Here is a 14,870-nt window from a genome sequence, read left to right on the forward strand (position 1 = left end):
TCTCATCATGAACCAAAACAGACACACTTTGGGTAGCACTGACTAGAAGGTCTGACTGCATCCTTTGCTCTCCCTCATTTTCCCAGGGTGATCATTGAACTAGGTGAGCAAGCACCTCAGTTGTATGTGTGAATACTTCAGCAAGTACGATACGTGGGTCACCTGGAGCCTTGATATTCAGTTTCACATCCCTTGAACCCTGACCATCAGTCTCATTTCCCTCCTCCTCCTCCCCAATCATTTTATGTATTGTTTCCTGACAGATTTCTCTTCCTAAATACAATCCCAATCACAGTACTATTCAAAACAATCACTAAACTTCTTAGTTGAATATTTAAGGCTTTTCCTATATCATTATATTTTTAAAATGCTTTCCTTTCTTATCTCCCACTACTCTGTGCACATGTTCTATGATTTAGCCAAACTGGACTGCTGTACTGTTCTCCACACAGGCTGTTTTGCCGCCTGACATCATATTCATTCATTCTCTCTGGCTTCTCTCTACCAATACGCACAGTCTTTCAGGCCCATCCCAAACGTCACCTCCTTCATAACGATTTTTCCCAACCAGCTAGAATCTCTCACCAATCCACTAAAGAACGCTGTAGTTCTACTTTAATTATTATGATTTGCATCACTGTTGTTATATAGTCATCTTATGCCCCTAACCAGATTTTACTCTTGAGTTGTAGGTCTGCTGATTGATGAAAATGGTTTAGTGATAACAGATGACAGACATAAACTGACACTACCCCGGTCAGGTGCCAGGTGGTGCCTCTATGATGTCGGTAGAGAGAAAGTCATCACAGAGAAAGCAGCTACTGACAAAAAAAGGTCCATTGCAATGATCACGTCCCATAATTCCTGTTATTCTCACTGTGCTACTTGGTTCTAATCTATACTTCCCTTTCTGGATTATAGGTGGCAATACCTCCTACATAAACAGGCTGAAAAAATAGAGAAACTTAAAAAAGACAATATGAAGGTATTAGTCTACACTTTGCCTTAAAAAACCAACTGCAGGGGCTGGCCCCGTGGCCAAGTGGTTAAGCTCACGCACTCCGCTGCAGGTGGCCCAGTGTTTCGTTGGTTCAAATCCTGGGCGCAGACACGGCACTGCTCATCGGGCCACGCTGAGGCAGCATCCCACATGTCACAACTAGAAGGACCCACAACGAAGAATACACAACTATCTACTGGGGGGCTTTGGGGAGAAAAAGGAAAAAAATAAAAATCTTAAAAAAAAAAAACAACTGCATAAAATAGAATTACTAAGACAAGGAGGTTTGGTTTTTAACAAGCACTAATTAATGTTGAAGTTCAGAGTTCTGATGAACATTCACCTGATCAAACCTATCTGAAGTTTTGTGCTTATTTCTGGTCACCACAGTTTAAGAGAAATGCCCGCAATCTAGAAAACTTCCTGAATGGAAGCATGAGGAGAGAGAAAGATTTAAAAACTTATGACATATATTGAAAGTGTAAAAGACTAAGGATGCTCAGCCTATAAAAGAAGAGAATCTCTGGTTGTGCTAAAGTGTTTCTGTTGTAATGTGATATATGCATTCCTTTAAAAAAAACTGCATTCTAGTAAATTATACATTAAGAATAAGAGGCTCATGAGAAAAACATGGTAAGGGCAGACCTTATCTTACAGTTGCCTGTACAACTTTGTAACAAGAGCATTAACAAAATCCAACATAATCCCAGTAAAAATACAAACATACTTAAAATGACACACTATATTCCTACTAAATAAAGAGCTATTTTAGTAAACATAGGGCTTTTAAAAAAGGTAAAGGTAATTTAATGAAAGGGGCTCCAGGGAAGATTCAAACTGCTGAGTTCTGGAAAGAGTAGAGGGATATCATCATCAGAAGTTACAGTGGAGACATAGATGTTGGACAAAATGTCACGATGCCAGAAAAGGAGAGTTCTAGCTCATTGTCTTGTATTTGTTTCTTTGCCACAAAGATATGGAGAAACAACGCAATAAATACTTAAATACAGAGGGTATGGCAAAACTGAGCCAAGCGGAAGGATACGGAGTGAATGGACACTGTGCAGTTACAACATAACTCCATGGCTCACTATCTTCATCTGTATCAGCGTACTGTGCATTCAGCTGTTGTTATTTACTGATGAAAATATTAATGTGCCAGGAAAAATCAACTAGAAACCACTGCAACTTCTGCATTACACTGACAGGCTTCCACTATTTTCCAATCATATATGAACTAATTCACGTTACTAAAGCATGCTCTGTAGCAGAATAGACTGTACTTGAAGGACCAGCACTATATATGGGGACAGGGTAGCAAAGCAGGTCAACTCATAATCATGGAGATACAGCTAGATACTAAAATTACAATTTGAAAGACAAAAACACAAGCACACCATGAAACATAAAAGCAAAATAAAATAATAAAAGAAAACCAAAAGGAGAAAGTTCACAGAAGCTAGCTATTACTGTTCTTCATTTTTAGTAGGAAAATATACTACTGTCAGAATTACCATAAGTTATATCTGGAAATTTGGGGCAAGAGAAAATTTGAGTTTTGAATTCCAGATGGGGGAAATCAGAAAAGAGGAAACCAGAAATAATAAACATAACTCTATCTTAAATTCAATAAAATACTTTCTTCCTAGTCTACAATAAATTCAACACTTTGAAATATAAATTAAATGACTAAATAAGATCAAAACCATTTCTATTCTGCATCTACTCTAAGCTCAGAAGTGTATTAGTACCATCATATTCATTATCTCATTAATATTCCCAACAACCAGGTGTTGTGGTACCTGACCACATTTTAACAGCTGGGGAAACTGAGACGGAAGAGAATTTAGTACACTATATGTTACTAACAGATCATTTAAAAATAAGAAAGAAGATGGAACAAAAGCAGGAAGGAAAGGAAGAAAGAGGGAGGGAGACTTCAACCAAGTTGAAGATGCTGGTAACATATAAACTAAGAAAGCACGGTATTAAAAACCACTCACACTCATTGGACCAAATCCCTTTTCACTTATCTTTCTATGATGCCCCAGGTGCCTCTGTGAAGAAATACTCCCCTCCATAATCTAGAAAACAGATGGGAAACAACTGCCCACAGGCCAAATCCAGCCCCATGCCTGTTTTTGAAAATAAAGTTTTATTGGAACCCAGCCACACTCGTTCATTTACATACTGTCTGTAGCTGCTTTCATGCTATGACAGCACAGTTGAGTAGTTGTGACAGAGACCATATGGCCTACAAGCCTAAAATTTCACTATCTTGCCCTTTAGAGAAAATGTTTGGGGCCCCTGCTCTCCAGTGTATTTTTCTCCAAGCTCTGCTTCTCTCTCTAGAGAAGGGAAGTGGTACAAGGACAATGAACTGAAAGCAGTCGTGGGTCCCCTACTTAATGAAAGAATAAAGGGAAGCTCCCTACAGAGTAAGTTTTCAGATCATCTCACTACTTTCTTTGTGATTAAGTCTCAAATAGAAATTTTGGCTCAATTTAGCAATGACAAGTCAGACTTATTACAGGAATAAACAGCACCCCACTTTTACAGCACCTGCTTCCAGGTACACATTCCTACTTTTATAAAAATATGTCCACTCCTATTTAATTACACAGAAACTTTCCTTCAAGATAGGATGAAGGTTCTCTGTGAATTCTTTATGGTCTTTCAAGCAACAGACAACTGTTTTTGCTTTAAAGCCAGATTTCAGAAGAGTGAGTTATAATAGTCTTTAGTTCCAAAAGCTCCTTATTAAGTGTGACTTTACTGGATCCAAAAAATTCCCTAAACTAAAAAATCTCAAATTCTGAGACATCATTTAATCTGTGGTCCAGAGAAAAATCTTTGTGAGGTCAGCCTTTGAATTTATAGTCATTTATCTGGATCAGAGGGCTTTTTAATGTTTGCTATCTTATGCTTGCTAAGAAACAACTATAATCGATATATATCACCCTAAGAAGCTTGCTTGATTTTAAATAAAGAGAATATTTGGGGGAAATTATCAGTTTCCTTCCTAGTAAATATGTGAAAGTAAGCGGACTTTCAAACAATTCCAAATAACAAAAGACAATGCAAGAATTCAGCCAAAAAAAAAAAAAAAAATTCCAGGGAGATTAATTAGCCTAATTCTCTTCTTCTGGGTGCAGAGAACGCAAAATTCTCCTGTTCCTAAAGGAAAGTGAGAAGAATGAGAAATTTCAAAACTGCAAATTTACTATAACTTTATCTTTGATGACAAGTCACAAAATGTGACTGTCATACACACTTTTTTTAACACACGCCATTACCTATTTTCCTAACTGTATGAAAGAATGATAGCACCACTTGAAATGAGTTTTCCCCAGCAACATTTCCTTTAAATTTTTCAAAGAGAGAAATATCAGTAAGAATATCATATTCAAGGATATCATGAATTAAAACTACTTCTTAAAAAGCCTCCTCTGTGGGGCTGGCCCCGTGGCCGAGTGGTTAAGTTCGCGCGCTCCGCTGCAGGCGGCCCAGTGTTTCGTTAGTTCGAATCCTGGGCGCGGATATGGCACTGCTCATCAGACCACGCTGAGGCAGCGTCCCACATGCCACAACTAGAAGAACCCACAACGAAGAATACACAACTATGTACCGGGGGGCTTTGGGGAGAAAAAGGAAAAAATAAAATCTTTAAAAAAAAAAAAAAAAGCCTCCTCTGTGATTGTTTTGGCCAGGATGCTATAATTTGAGTTGTTTCTTCTCAACAATTTCACTTCAGTGTTTCAATTTTTCAAGTTTCCATCCCATTTCTACAACTCATTTTGTCAAATACCCACTGAGTATATTTCCTATTCATTCACATCCTCGTTAACACCAATAATCTGATCTCTATCCTGACCATTACACTGAAGTGTTCTCTCAACATCCCTGTGGCCCCAGCAAATCAAATGTCTTTCCTTGGGTATATTATATTCTTGTTCATGCAATGGCATCTGATCCTTCCCTTCTTAATATGTTAAAACTTTTGGCTTATACAACTCTGGGTTCCCATAGACCTTTCACCCACTCCCTAAATCAAATATGCCCAGACGGTCCCACCACTTGATCATCCACAACTTAGCTGTCCCTTTTCCCTCTCCTATCTTTAAAAGTTATGCCCCACTAGAGGTCTAGTTTATGGCTAAACTTGGTCACACAGGTTTCTCGAACCATTCCAATCCACAACAAGCTTTACATTTTTAAAGGTCTACTATACATGTAGCATACAAATTAGAGAACTATTTTTTAATTAATGTTAACTATATTTAATTGACTATATTATAAGGTATTTGGGGACAATGATTATCCTTGTGCTTCTTTTTTTGCTTATCTAATCCCCTATAGATTCTAGCACCACTTTAAGTCAAAATCAATATTTCGGGGTTCTGCATGGTAGTGCACTCAAGAACCAAGCCTGTTGTGGGCACTCTGTTGCAGTTACTATAAGCAGCTCAGAATCCTGGGCACGGGGTACAGGCACCATCCCTGTTCAAGGTTCTCTTTCTGCCATCCACTGGGTCCTAGCTACTAAGATCCCCCTTAATACCACTCTATAGTGTAAATCAAGGAAAGAGAAGAGCCTGGATCCCATCTTTTCCTCCTCAGCCTCTAACTTCTCCAGAGGCATTCCCATTCCAAGCCTAGCCTGACCTCCTCACTTAAGTTAAAGCGAAATGATTTCATGTATTAATACAATCAAATTTTCCTACCGTAGGAGGGAGTTTCAGCATCACTGCAGGTCAGTGCAGTGGCATACTTCTCATTGTCTTAACGTGGAATTAAAAATCACAAAAGGCCATCTTTGGCTCCCCATGTCTCCTTCTTTCACCTCTTTTCCATTTTCACCACTAACTCCTCTTCTTGCTGCCCACTTTCTCTCTTCTTTGTGCTGGCCCTGGAATCCCTGTGGACTGCATCTCCCACTTTCCCCTGATTCAGTGACACACATTACATTCCATCTTTGCTCTACCCATTTCAGGGTTTCAGAGAGCCCATCTACATCTCACCTCTGAAAAACACTCCAGACGGATTTATATTGGAACACAGACCACTGTAGCTCTCAATTTAAGGTCTTTTCTCAAATTCACTTATTCTCTCTACTTCAAGACAGATCTAAAGAGACTTAGCTTCCCATTTGGACTACTAAAGGTAAAATAACCTAGCAGTACAGAGTATTTCTTGCTGCAGTTTGGTGTGTCAGAAAGACCACTGGCCTTGGAGCCAGGAAGATCTGCATACAAATTTCACTTCCACAAACTGCTACCTGGACCACTTACATAGCTGAGCCTCCAGAGTCCTTATCTATTTAAAAAAATGGTGGGGAAAAAATTACGTTGCAGAGTTGTTAAGAATATTAAATAAGATGATGTATATAAAGCACCTAGTCCAGTTCCTACAGACAGCATTTATTCAATACAGATTAGTTCTCTTCCTTCACTGTCACCCTTCAAAGCTTGTCAGCACTAGTACCCACTGATAAATGAGGCTAGAGGCACTAGAGAGGGCTGCAGTCACGCCATCACTGTGCCAATAAATCCATTTACATCTGAGTTTATTAAGCCAAAGTAGAAATCCATAGCTTCTACTTAAAGCAGTACTTCTTAACACTGGCTGCACATTAGAATTACCTGGGGAACTTGTAAAATATAAGGATACTTGGGCCTCATCTCCAAAGATTCCAATTTGATTGACCTGAGTAGGGCGAGGGTATCAGTGCAGCCCAGGTTGAGAACCACTGACTTAAAGGTAACTGAGATCATTTAGAGTTAAATGGGACCCCCGGGGCCCTTGGAACTTTTTGCCCACTTTTACAAGTTTCCCTAGACAAGACTATGCAGAATAGATGCAATCTCCCCAAATTTACTTTCCACAGACTCCTAAAATAATATCAGGGAACCAAGCCACTTCAGACAGATCTCTATCATATAATAAGACAGCAATCAAGGTAGAAAAGTATCCAATAAGCGTCCAATAGAATTCTAGTGTATCATACATCATCATGCAAACACAAGAACATATACCTTAGGAGATAATTTCAAAATTATCTGTCATACTTTCTATGCCCTAGGATACCTGAAAATCTAGGCCTAAACTGCTCTTTCTATTAAATTATACATGTGTTATCTTTCAGTTAGTGGCTCCAATCACAAATTTAGTAGGCTTATAAAGAGAATGTGTGACGGTTAATTTTATGTGTCAACTTGACAGGGCTAAGGGATGCCCAGAAAGCTGACAAAACACTATTTCTGGGTGTGTCTGTGAGGGTGTTTCAGGAAGAGACTAGCATCTTTATCAATAGACTCAGTAAAGAAGATCCAGCCTCACCAACTGAGGTGGGCATCATCCACTTCTTGAGGGCCCAAATACAACAAAAAGGCTGAGAAAAGGTGCATTCTCTATCTCCACCCCCCCACCCCCTTCAGCTGTGGCATCCATCTTCTCCTGCCCTTGAACGTAAGAACCCCTTGGTCTCCAGCCTTCAGACTTCATGACTTACACCAGTGTTCCCCACCTCCCCTGGTTCTCAGGCCTTTGGATTTGGACTGAATTACACCACCAGCTTTCCTGGTTCTCCAGCTCGCAGACAACACATTGTGGGACTTCTTGCCCTCCATAATCATGTGAACCAAATCTCATAATAAATCTCTTCTTATATACATCCTACTGCTTCTGTTTCTCTGGAGAACTCTGACTAATACAGAATGGTTCCCTAGTTCAGAATCAGTGTCTCCACACCTGAAGGTGAAATGTGGTGTCAATCCATTTACTGCTGTCATATTCCAGCAATCAATGACCGCCCTGTACTACGGGGAGTTGTACCTTATCTACCTGAGATGCTCTTCAGAACACCCTTCTGCAGCTCACCTGGCTATCAGACTGCCATGGCCAACACACAGAGGTATTCCATTTGGCCTGCAGTATTTTTTAAAAATATTTATCCATTGCCATCACTTACAAAGCAGACTTTTTTTTCATGTAAAAAAAAAACCACCCTGAGATTCTGGGCTCCTTTTAATAACATCTGCATATCTGGCAACATTAGGCCCATACTCTCACATGGAAACAACTCTGTAGCTGAGTAACAGCTGCTGTCTTAGATGAAGCACACACTTGCTAGTTCACTACAGTTCTCATCCTTTCCTATGCTATCATATCAAGCCAGATTCACTCCTTTTCAGTACCTGCCTGGCCTGTGAGTATCTGCATTTGCTAACCTAGGTTTGATTACAAAGCAGATTGATTAAGCAGATGAACCTGCTGGCCAATGTCAGACTGAGGAGGTAGATCCCACACAGAATAACCTCAGCACATGCGGACGCTTGGATGCTCTCCTCCACGTTAATGACCTTCTTAGACCACGTATGATTCCAATCTGGCTATCTCCCTAAGACTCTCTGCCTATCCTACGCCCCTGAACCTGTCTTGATAACCTGACCTTAATTCCTGCTTTCTGCCTCTGTTTGATGCAGTGACCTCTGTTCCACCATCCTGCACTGAGTGTGCCCTGACTGATCAATACAGCCACAGTGGCTTCCAAAGAAAGATAAGAAGAATGAGAACCTCATTTCCTGACATAGATGGCCTATTTTAGCTTTTTACCCTCAGTTCATTTCCATATAGTATCATGATTCAGATACCACAGTGGGACTAAATAGCAGCAAGCAATCCATCAGGATGAATGAGCTCATTATGTGATGTTAAATGTTCCCAATAAGACTAATGTAGAAACTAGAAGTCCAAGTACTTCAGCCATAGTAAATTGGTCACAGTCCTGCTTCTGGGCTGGGCTAGGGCTCAAAAGTTCCCAGTTCAGAGACACTCCAGCAACTATTTAGACTATTGCTATGGACTGAATGCTCAGTGTCCCCATTCATATGTTGAGGCTTAATCCCCAATATGATGATATTTGGAGGAAGGGCCTTTGGGAGGTAATCAGATCATGTGAGTAGAGCCCTCATGAATGGGATTAGTGGCCTTATAAGAAGAGACACCAGAGAGACGCTCTCTCTCTTGGCCATACAAGGACACTTTGAGAAGATGGCTGTCTATAAGCCAAGAAGTGGGCCCTCACCAGACAATGGATGTGCTAGTGGTTTGATATTGGAGTTCCCAGCCTCCAGAAATGTGAGAAATAAATATCAGTTGTTTGAGCCACCCAGTCTATGGTGTTATTGTTATAACAGCCTGAAATGACTAAGACAACTATATAAACAATTATGGTCTCATCAAACAAAATTAACACCCACTTTTTTTGAAGGTTATTTTTGTCATATATGTTATCAGCAGGGAATAATTACTATTTAGACTTCTAGTTCAGTGAGATCCATCAATTTTCCTAGAAATTTCCGTACGATGCTGCTGAAGGGTGTCCTAACTACAGGATTTTAACTTCACTATATTCTGAATAAAACTGGCTCATTATTTTAAGAGGCTAATTCAAACACATATCATGTTTACAAGTAAGCTTCTCTCCTCCCCAAAATACCATATTCTTAGTTTCTGAGTACTTCTTGTTCAGATAATAAAAATTTTAGTCGAAAACTAGAACCTTTCCTTAGTTATCTCACTATGGAGTATGGTTTTCCCAAAAAAAACACAATGCTTTCTTAGCATCATATTAATTGGGTTTAATAATTCTCAAAACAAGAATATACATAAGTCAATTTTCACCACATCCTAAAAAAATTAAGAACAGCATCTTCTAATGACTAGCTCTTCCTTAAAAGAAAATATATATACAAGTATAAAACAATCTTTCTTTGGTTTAGTTACCGTGGTGAATACATACATTTTTATCATATCACTAATTCCCCCTTATTCTGCGGACCACGATTTCTCCCCATTAACACACCAGTAGAGAACTTCATGGGTGCACACCTGGGCCCAAGTGGGACAGACATGGGAAAATTGGTCTATGCCTATCTGTAGACTGTCCAACATGGGATCTGTTTCCTGCAATGTAGGCTACGGAGGCAGAAGACTTGTACTACATTTCCCATTTAATTTATACTAATCTGTGCTGGATTTCTAACACCCATAATTAAAGAATCCTAACTAATACAGAAGTATGTTTTAACAACTGAGTTTTTATGTAAATGATTCATCTAACCCTGTGATTTACCTCAACCAAGAATAAAATTCAGATGTTGAAGTCAGGATTCATTTTGAGAATAAATTCACTCTATCCCATGTAAGAACCATATACGCTTAGAGTACAATATTAAGCAAAATGGTATCGCTGAATATTTAATGGCTTTTTCATCCTAATGTCAAAGAATTCTATTAGTGGATAAAATAGGTACACTTGGAAATAGAAATTTATGAGTGGATGATGGCTTCATCATAGTGTAATGAATTTCACTGTAGTAAATCAGTAGGGTATGTAGTCAAATTCCATGCTTTCTCAATATTTACAACTTCTACTTTACCCTTCATTTCTTTGGGATGGTGAGGTAAAACTAAGTTGAGGCCTCTGAAGACCATCCCAACCCTAGGAATTGAGGAGTTTATTTTGAGACTTAGACCATCAGATATAAGCCTGGTCATTAGATTAGGAGCATCTAAATGTAAATGATATATAAGGCAGCTCCTAACGAAAACTCTGTTTTAAGAATAAGCCAAATGTTCCAAGGTTACGTATGATTCAACAACTCTAGGAACTTATAATATCTTAAAACCATCCACAGGTATTCTGGATTACTTCCAGTATGCAGGTAATTTTTTTTTTTTTTTTTTTTTTTTGCTGCTGTTTTGTGTTATATAAGAGTTTCTCTTTTTTTGTCCTTGTTGTCATTTTATTCTCTTTTTTGTCCTTGTTGCTGCAGTTGCATGAACTAAAGATCCAGAAAGACATTAGTTTTGCATTGTAGGCATTTCACCTATAGGAGAAAAATCATTTCAAAGTACTTTGGAGAGGGGAAGGTGGAAAGCTTTCCAATTTTGCCAGATAGGTTCCACCTTTCTCCTGTCTGACTGGCAATGGAAATAAGGGCATAATAATATAAAGTTAGAACTCTTAGAATAGAAAATATGAAAATTTGATTTTGAAGAGAAAAATATTAGATATATCGTGATCCAAGAGGCATTTTTTTTCTTCTGACCCTCAAGAACATGAGCAGAGGCAATATCAAGTTCAAATAAACAGGACAACCATTCAAACTGATAAGGCCCAATAAATCAAAACAAAGATATTGTAACTGTAAATTACGGATTTAAGTGATTACACGAATAATATTGAATTTGGCTTTAAATCAGCTGAAGGAGAATTTTAACTGGAATATATGGAGGTCAATGAGTCTGTGATCTAAGAGTTTCCAAGGAGACTGCTTGCTGTTCTAATTAAGCACAGTAACTGCTGACAGCTAGGCTTGGTAATCACAGATCCAATATGTATAATTTCCACAACAAGAGTATAGAGAAACTAATATAAACTGTTGACTTCCATTCTTACTCAGACTTCACAACCCCTGGATTCAGTGTGGAAAACCAGTCAATTAGAAACTAAAAATGAAAGTTTAATGAAGCACAAAAATCCCACATTTTACTAAGGGGAAAAGAAAATAATTTTTCCCCCTTGGGTGGAACATATTTAAAAAGAGTCTTCCCTAATCTCTTCTATGGTCTACAGTTTATATTCCACCAGACCACACTCCCAATCATTATCTAGATTAATATCTAATATTATTTATTGACCACTACAATACGCGGGAAAACTTGTACAAGGATTCTGTCTTCTCTCCACACTGCTAAAACCACCATTAACTCTTTAAACAACATCAAATTAGAAAGGCAGAAATTTTTCTTACACTAGACTAAAGCTATATAACCACAGCTTGAAATATGGGGCTGAGAGCAGCCAGTCAAATCTTAAATCACAACCCAAATCCTCATTTCTGATGAACCCAGGCCTTTGTCCTAAGGCTTCCTGTTCAGAACTTGCTCCATGGTCCATTTAGTTTCTTTCACACTAACCACAGCCTAGTCACTTGGATTCCACCTCTTCCTGGCAAAGCATTTGCAAATTAGCTGCTCCTCAAGCCACACCTTGCCTGCATCACATTTTAAAAGATGACATATACACTGGCCTAACCCCATTCTGGGTCTCTCCAGGACAGCCCAATTTTGAAGGTGCCTGAGATCAACCGCTGACATAAAGAAAGAAAATGAAATGCACTTTAGCACAGCATAGTTAACATGCAATCTTACCTAAAGACAGAATGTATATTAGACAATTTCTATGAGAGTCTTTCATCCCAATAAGATTATTAACTAAAGGTGATTTTTCACACCAAAGTTTAATTTACTTAAACTAATTTTATCTTATAAGGAAAATTCATTTTGAAATTACTTTTAGGGTTACTATTTTAGCTTTTAGGTAACAAAGTAACTCAGTGGATCTTCATGCAGTAAATATTTTTAATAGAATTTATCACCTGAACAAAATGCTGGCAAACCAGTCACACAAATATTCATAGTTAAATAATTACTTAAAAAGCTCATTTATATTCTCATATTAATAATCATATATTTTTACCTTGAGAAGGTATGTGGGAATATTGCTAAAATCCACTGGCAACTTCAAAAGGAAACGAGCTGAAAATTCACCAGTCTGTAGAAAGAAAGGTATAATAATAAGATTAAAATCAAAAATCGATTATGAAGTGACAATTATAGCCAAGGCCACAAGTTCAACCTGTTCAAAATGCAGGCATCTTTAATTTGGGTTTCCTAACATGAAGCAAGAGAAGAAGGTTGGAGAAGGAGGGGAGGATCAAAAAGAAGTGTTAAATTATTAGTTACAAAAAAGCACAATTAGAATTTTTAAAATCTGCATTTTAAATGTGCAATAAAATCATGCAGTAGTATTACCCTTTGTTTCTCAAAAATATAAAAAGAATACATGAATGTATGATTTTTTTAATCCAAACAATAGAGATAGACCTGCCCCTTCAATTCATTTGTTTTTACTAAAGCATTCAGACCACTTTGCCAATATTTATAACCCACAGGCTAATGACACATGTCACGATCCTTCATAGCGTGTCTCGAAGTACATATAAAGGTCAAACTTCTACCCACATAAAGCAGTACATCAGTGGGTACCCCAATAAGATTCTAACCTCCTGACAATCTGCTAACATCATTATCATCAACTAATATTTTTCAGTAATTCTCCCCATGAACTAGCCTCTGTAGGAGAAATGTACAGAGGCTTGGTGATTGAAAACATTTAACTAAGCCATAAATAACAGTTTCTATTTTTTTAAAATAGAAAACTCACGTAAAATAAGAAAGTTTCCCTCTAAATTTTTATGATGAGAAAAGCTAAGGAATCACATGAAAAACCCCCAACTTTGTCATAGTGTAGAGGAGAGGTTTTCCAGTTAGGCTATGCAGACACCTAGGGGTTCCAAGCAACGTGTGCAAAGGCAACAAAGATGGGTGCTGAGCTAGTAGGGTCCCAGGTCTTCCGGCCTCTCTCATTGCAAGCCTGCAGCTCAGCTTGGGATTTTGAAATATTGTGTTTCACTATGATAGGTCTGAACACAAACTCTGGGGATGACCCAGAACTACTCTAAAGAGTGGATTTCTATCCTTTTCACACTGCGACCACTCAAGAGCTCCCGAGATCACCACTGCCCCTCCCTCTGTAAAAAAAACAAGCACTTCAAATTCCTTAAAACACATCTTTAAACATAGCAAGCATTTACAAATATTTTTTATGGATGGGTGGATGAACACACATAGGCAAATATGCACACCTCTTACAGAAGATTCCACAACAGTCACCACTCTTTTCTACAAACACCCTAGCAACTGGCTTCAAGATTCTGGCCCTAATTTTAAAACTCTGACCTAAAACTTTGAAAATGCAAACAGAAATATAAACTTTGAGCTCAAAAGATAAAAATGATAACTACCATCTGCATAGCTGTTTGTTGTTTGTTTTACAGCTTACAACATCTTTTAATTTACATCGACCTCTGGCTCAGGACAGAGCACTTCTCCATCGCCACAAGACTAACCCTGTGACAGAAAAGGCAGAAATGAGAGAACTAAATGGACAGAATCAAAGTTGAGGCAAGCCCGATAGAGTCACAGAAGCCACCATGGCACCAGGAAGGCCATGGTGAGAAAGAGGACTAATCCTTAGAGCTGAACAGCTGTACTCAGTATGGAACACCAATGTGTGCAGGCTTCTCGCAACTCGACACTTGAGACAATAGTTTAAGAGCCCCCTAAGGATCTACAAACAGCTCACCAAGGTGGGTGGGAAGAGAAGGTTTGTGAAAGATGATAAACAATTCTTACCTTCCATTAGAGTCCAAGATTACTAGAAAGGTATAGTTTTGGTGTTACGTTAAGCTCCTCAAGGACTCTAGAACTAACATACCCTGTTAAGTGTGATTCTTTAGACCTAAGTCCAAAGGGTCACACTTTGAAAGGGGTAAGTACAAGGACAACATGTAACAGTACAGAGTTATATAGGCACTTATAAGAGGGGCATCTAGCCCAGTGTGGGTTTGGGATTTGGGGAAGAAAAACAGAAAACTCTCTCTTTAGTGCTGCATACAGTGCTACAGAGGAAAGAACACTGACCAAAGAATACATGTTTCCAACAACAGTCCCCATTCTTTTTCTGCTATATAATCAATTTTTTCCCCTTTACCCACTTACTCCCATCAGCATGCAAACATCATTTAAAAAGTCTTTCTTGACTTCACACCCCTCTTCAGGCCCCATCTCATGTCTCTGTTCTACTTTCCAAAAAAAATAATCTCCTGCAAAGAATTAGTCTATTTGAGGTCTACATTTCGTCTTTTATTTACATTTTGTCTCTTGAACCCTCTCAGTC

At 38.5% G+C, this 14,870-nt stretch overlaps 1 protein-coding gene across 3 annotated transcripts in view; it reads right to left on the reverse strand.

Moving 5' to 3' along the window:
• The window catches only part of BABAM2 (BRISC and BRCA1 A complex member 2), a 420,515-nt gene that overhangs the window by 247,030 nt on the left and 158,615 nt on the right, over nucleotides 1-14,870 (reverse strand). For all 3 annotated transcript variants that reach the window (XM_023619317.2, XM_001502017.6, XM_070235639.1), the window contains one exon: nucleotides 12,549-12,623. In XM_023619317.2, the coding sequence (XP_023475085.1) occupies nucleotides 12,549-12,623 (75 nt within the window). The remainder of the gene's footprint in view (nucleotides 1-12,548; nucleotides 12,624-14,870) is intronic.

Source organism: Equus caballus, chromosome 15 (genome assembly GCF_041296265.1).
Source record: "Equus caballus isolate H_3958 breed thoroughbred chromosome 15, TB-T2T, whole genome shotgun sequence".
NCBI classification, from domain to species: Eukaryota; Metazoa; Chordata; class Mammalia; order Perissodactyla; family Equidae; genus Equus; species Equus caballus.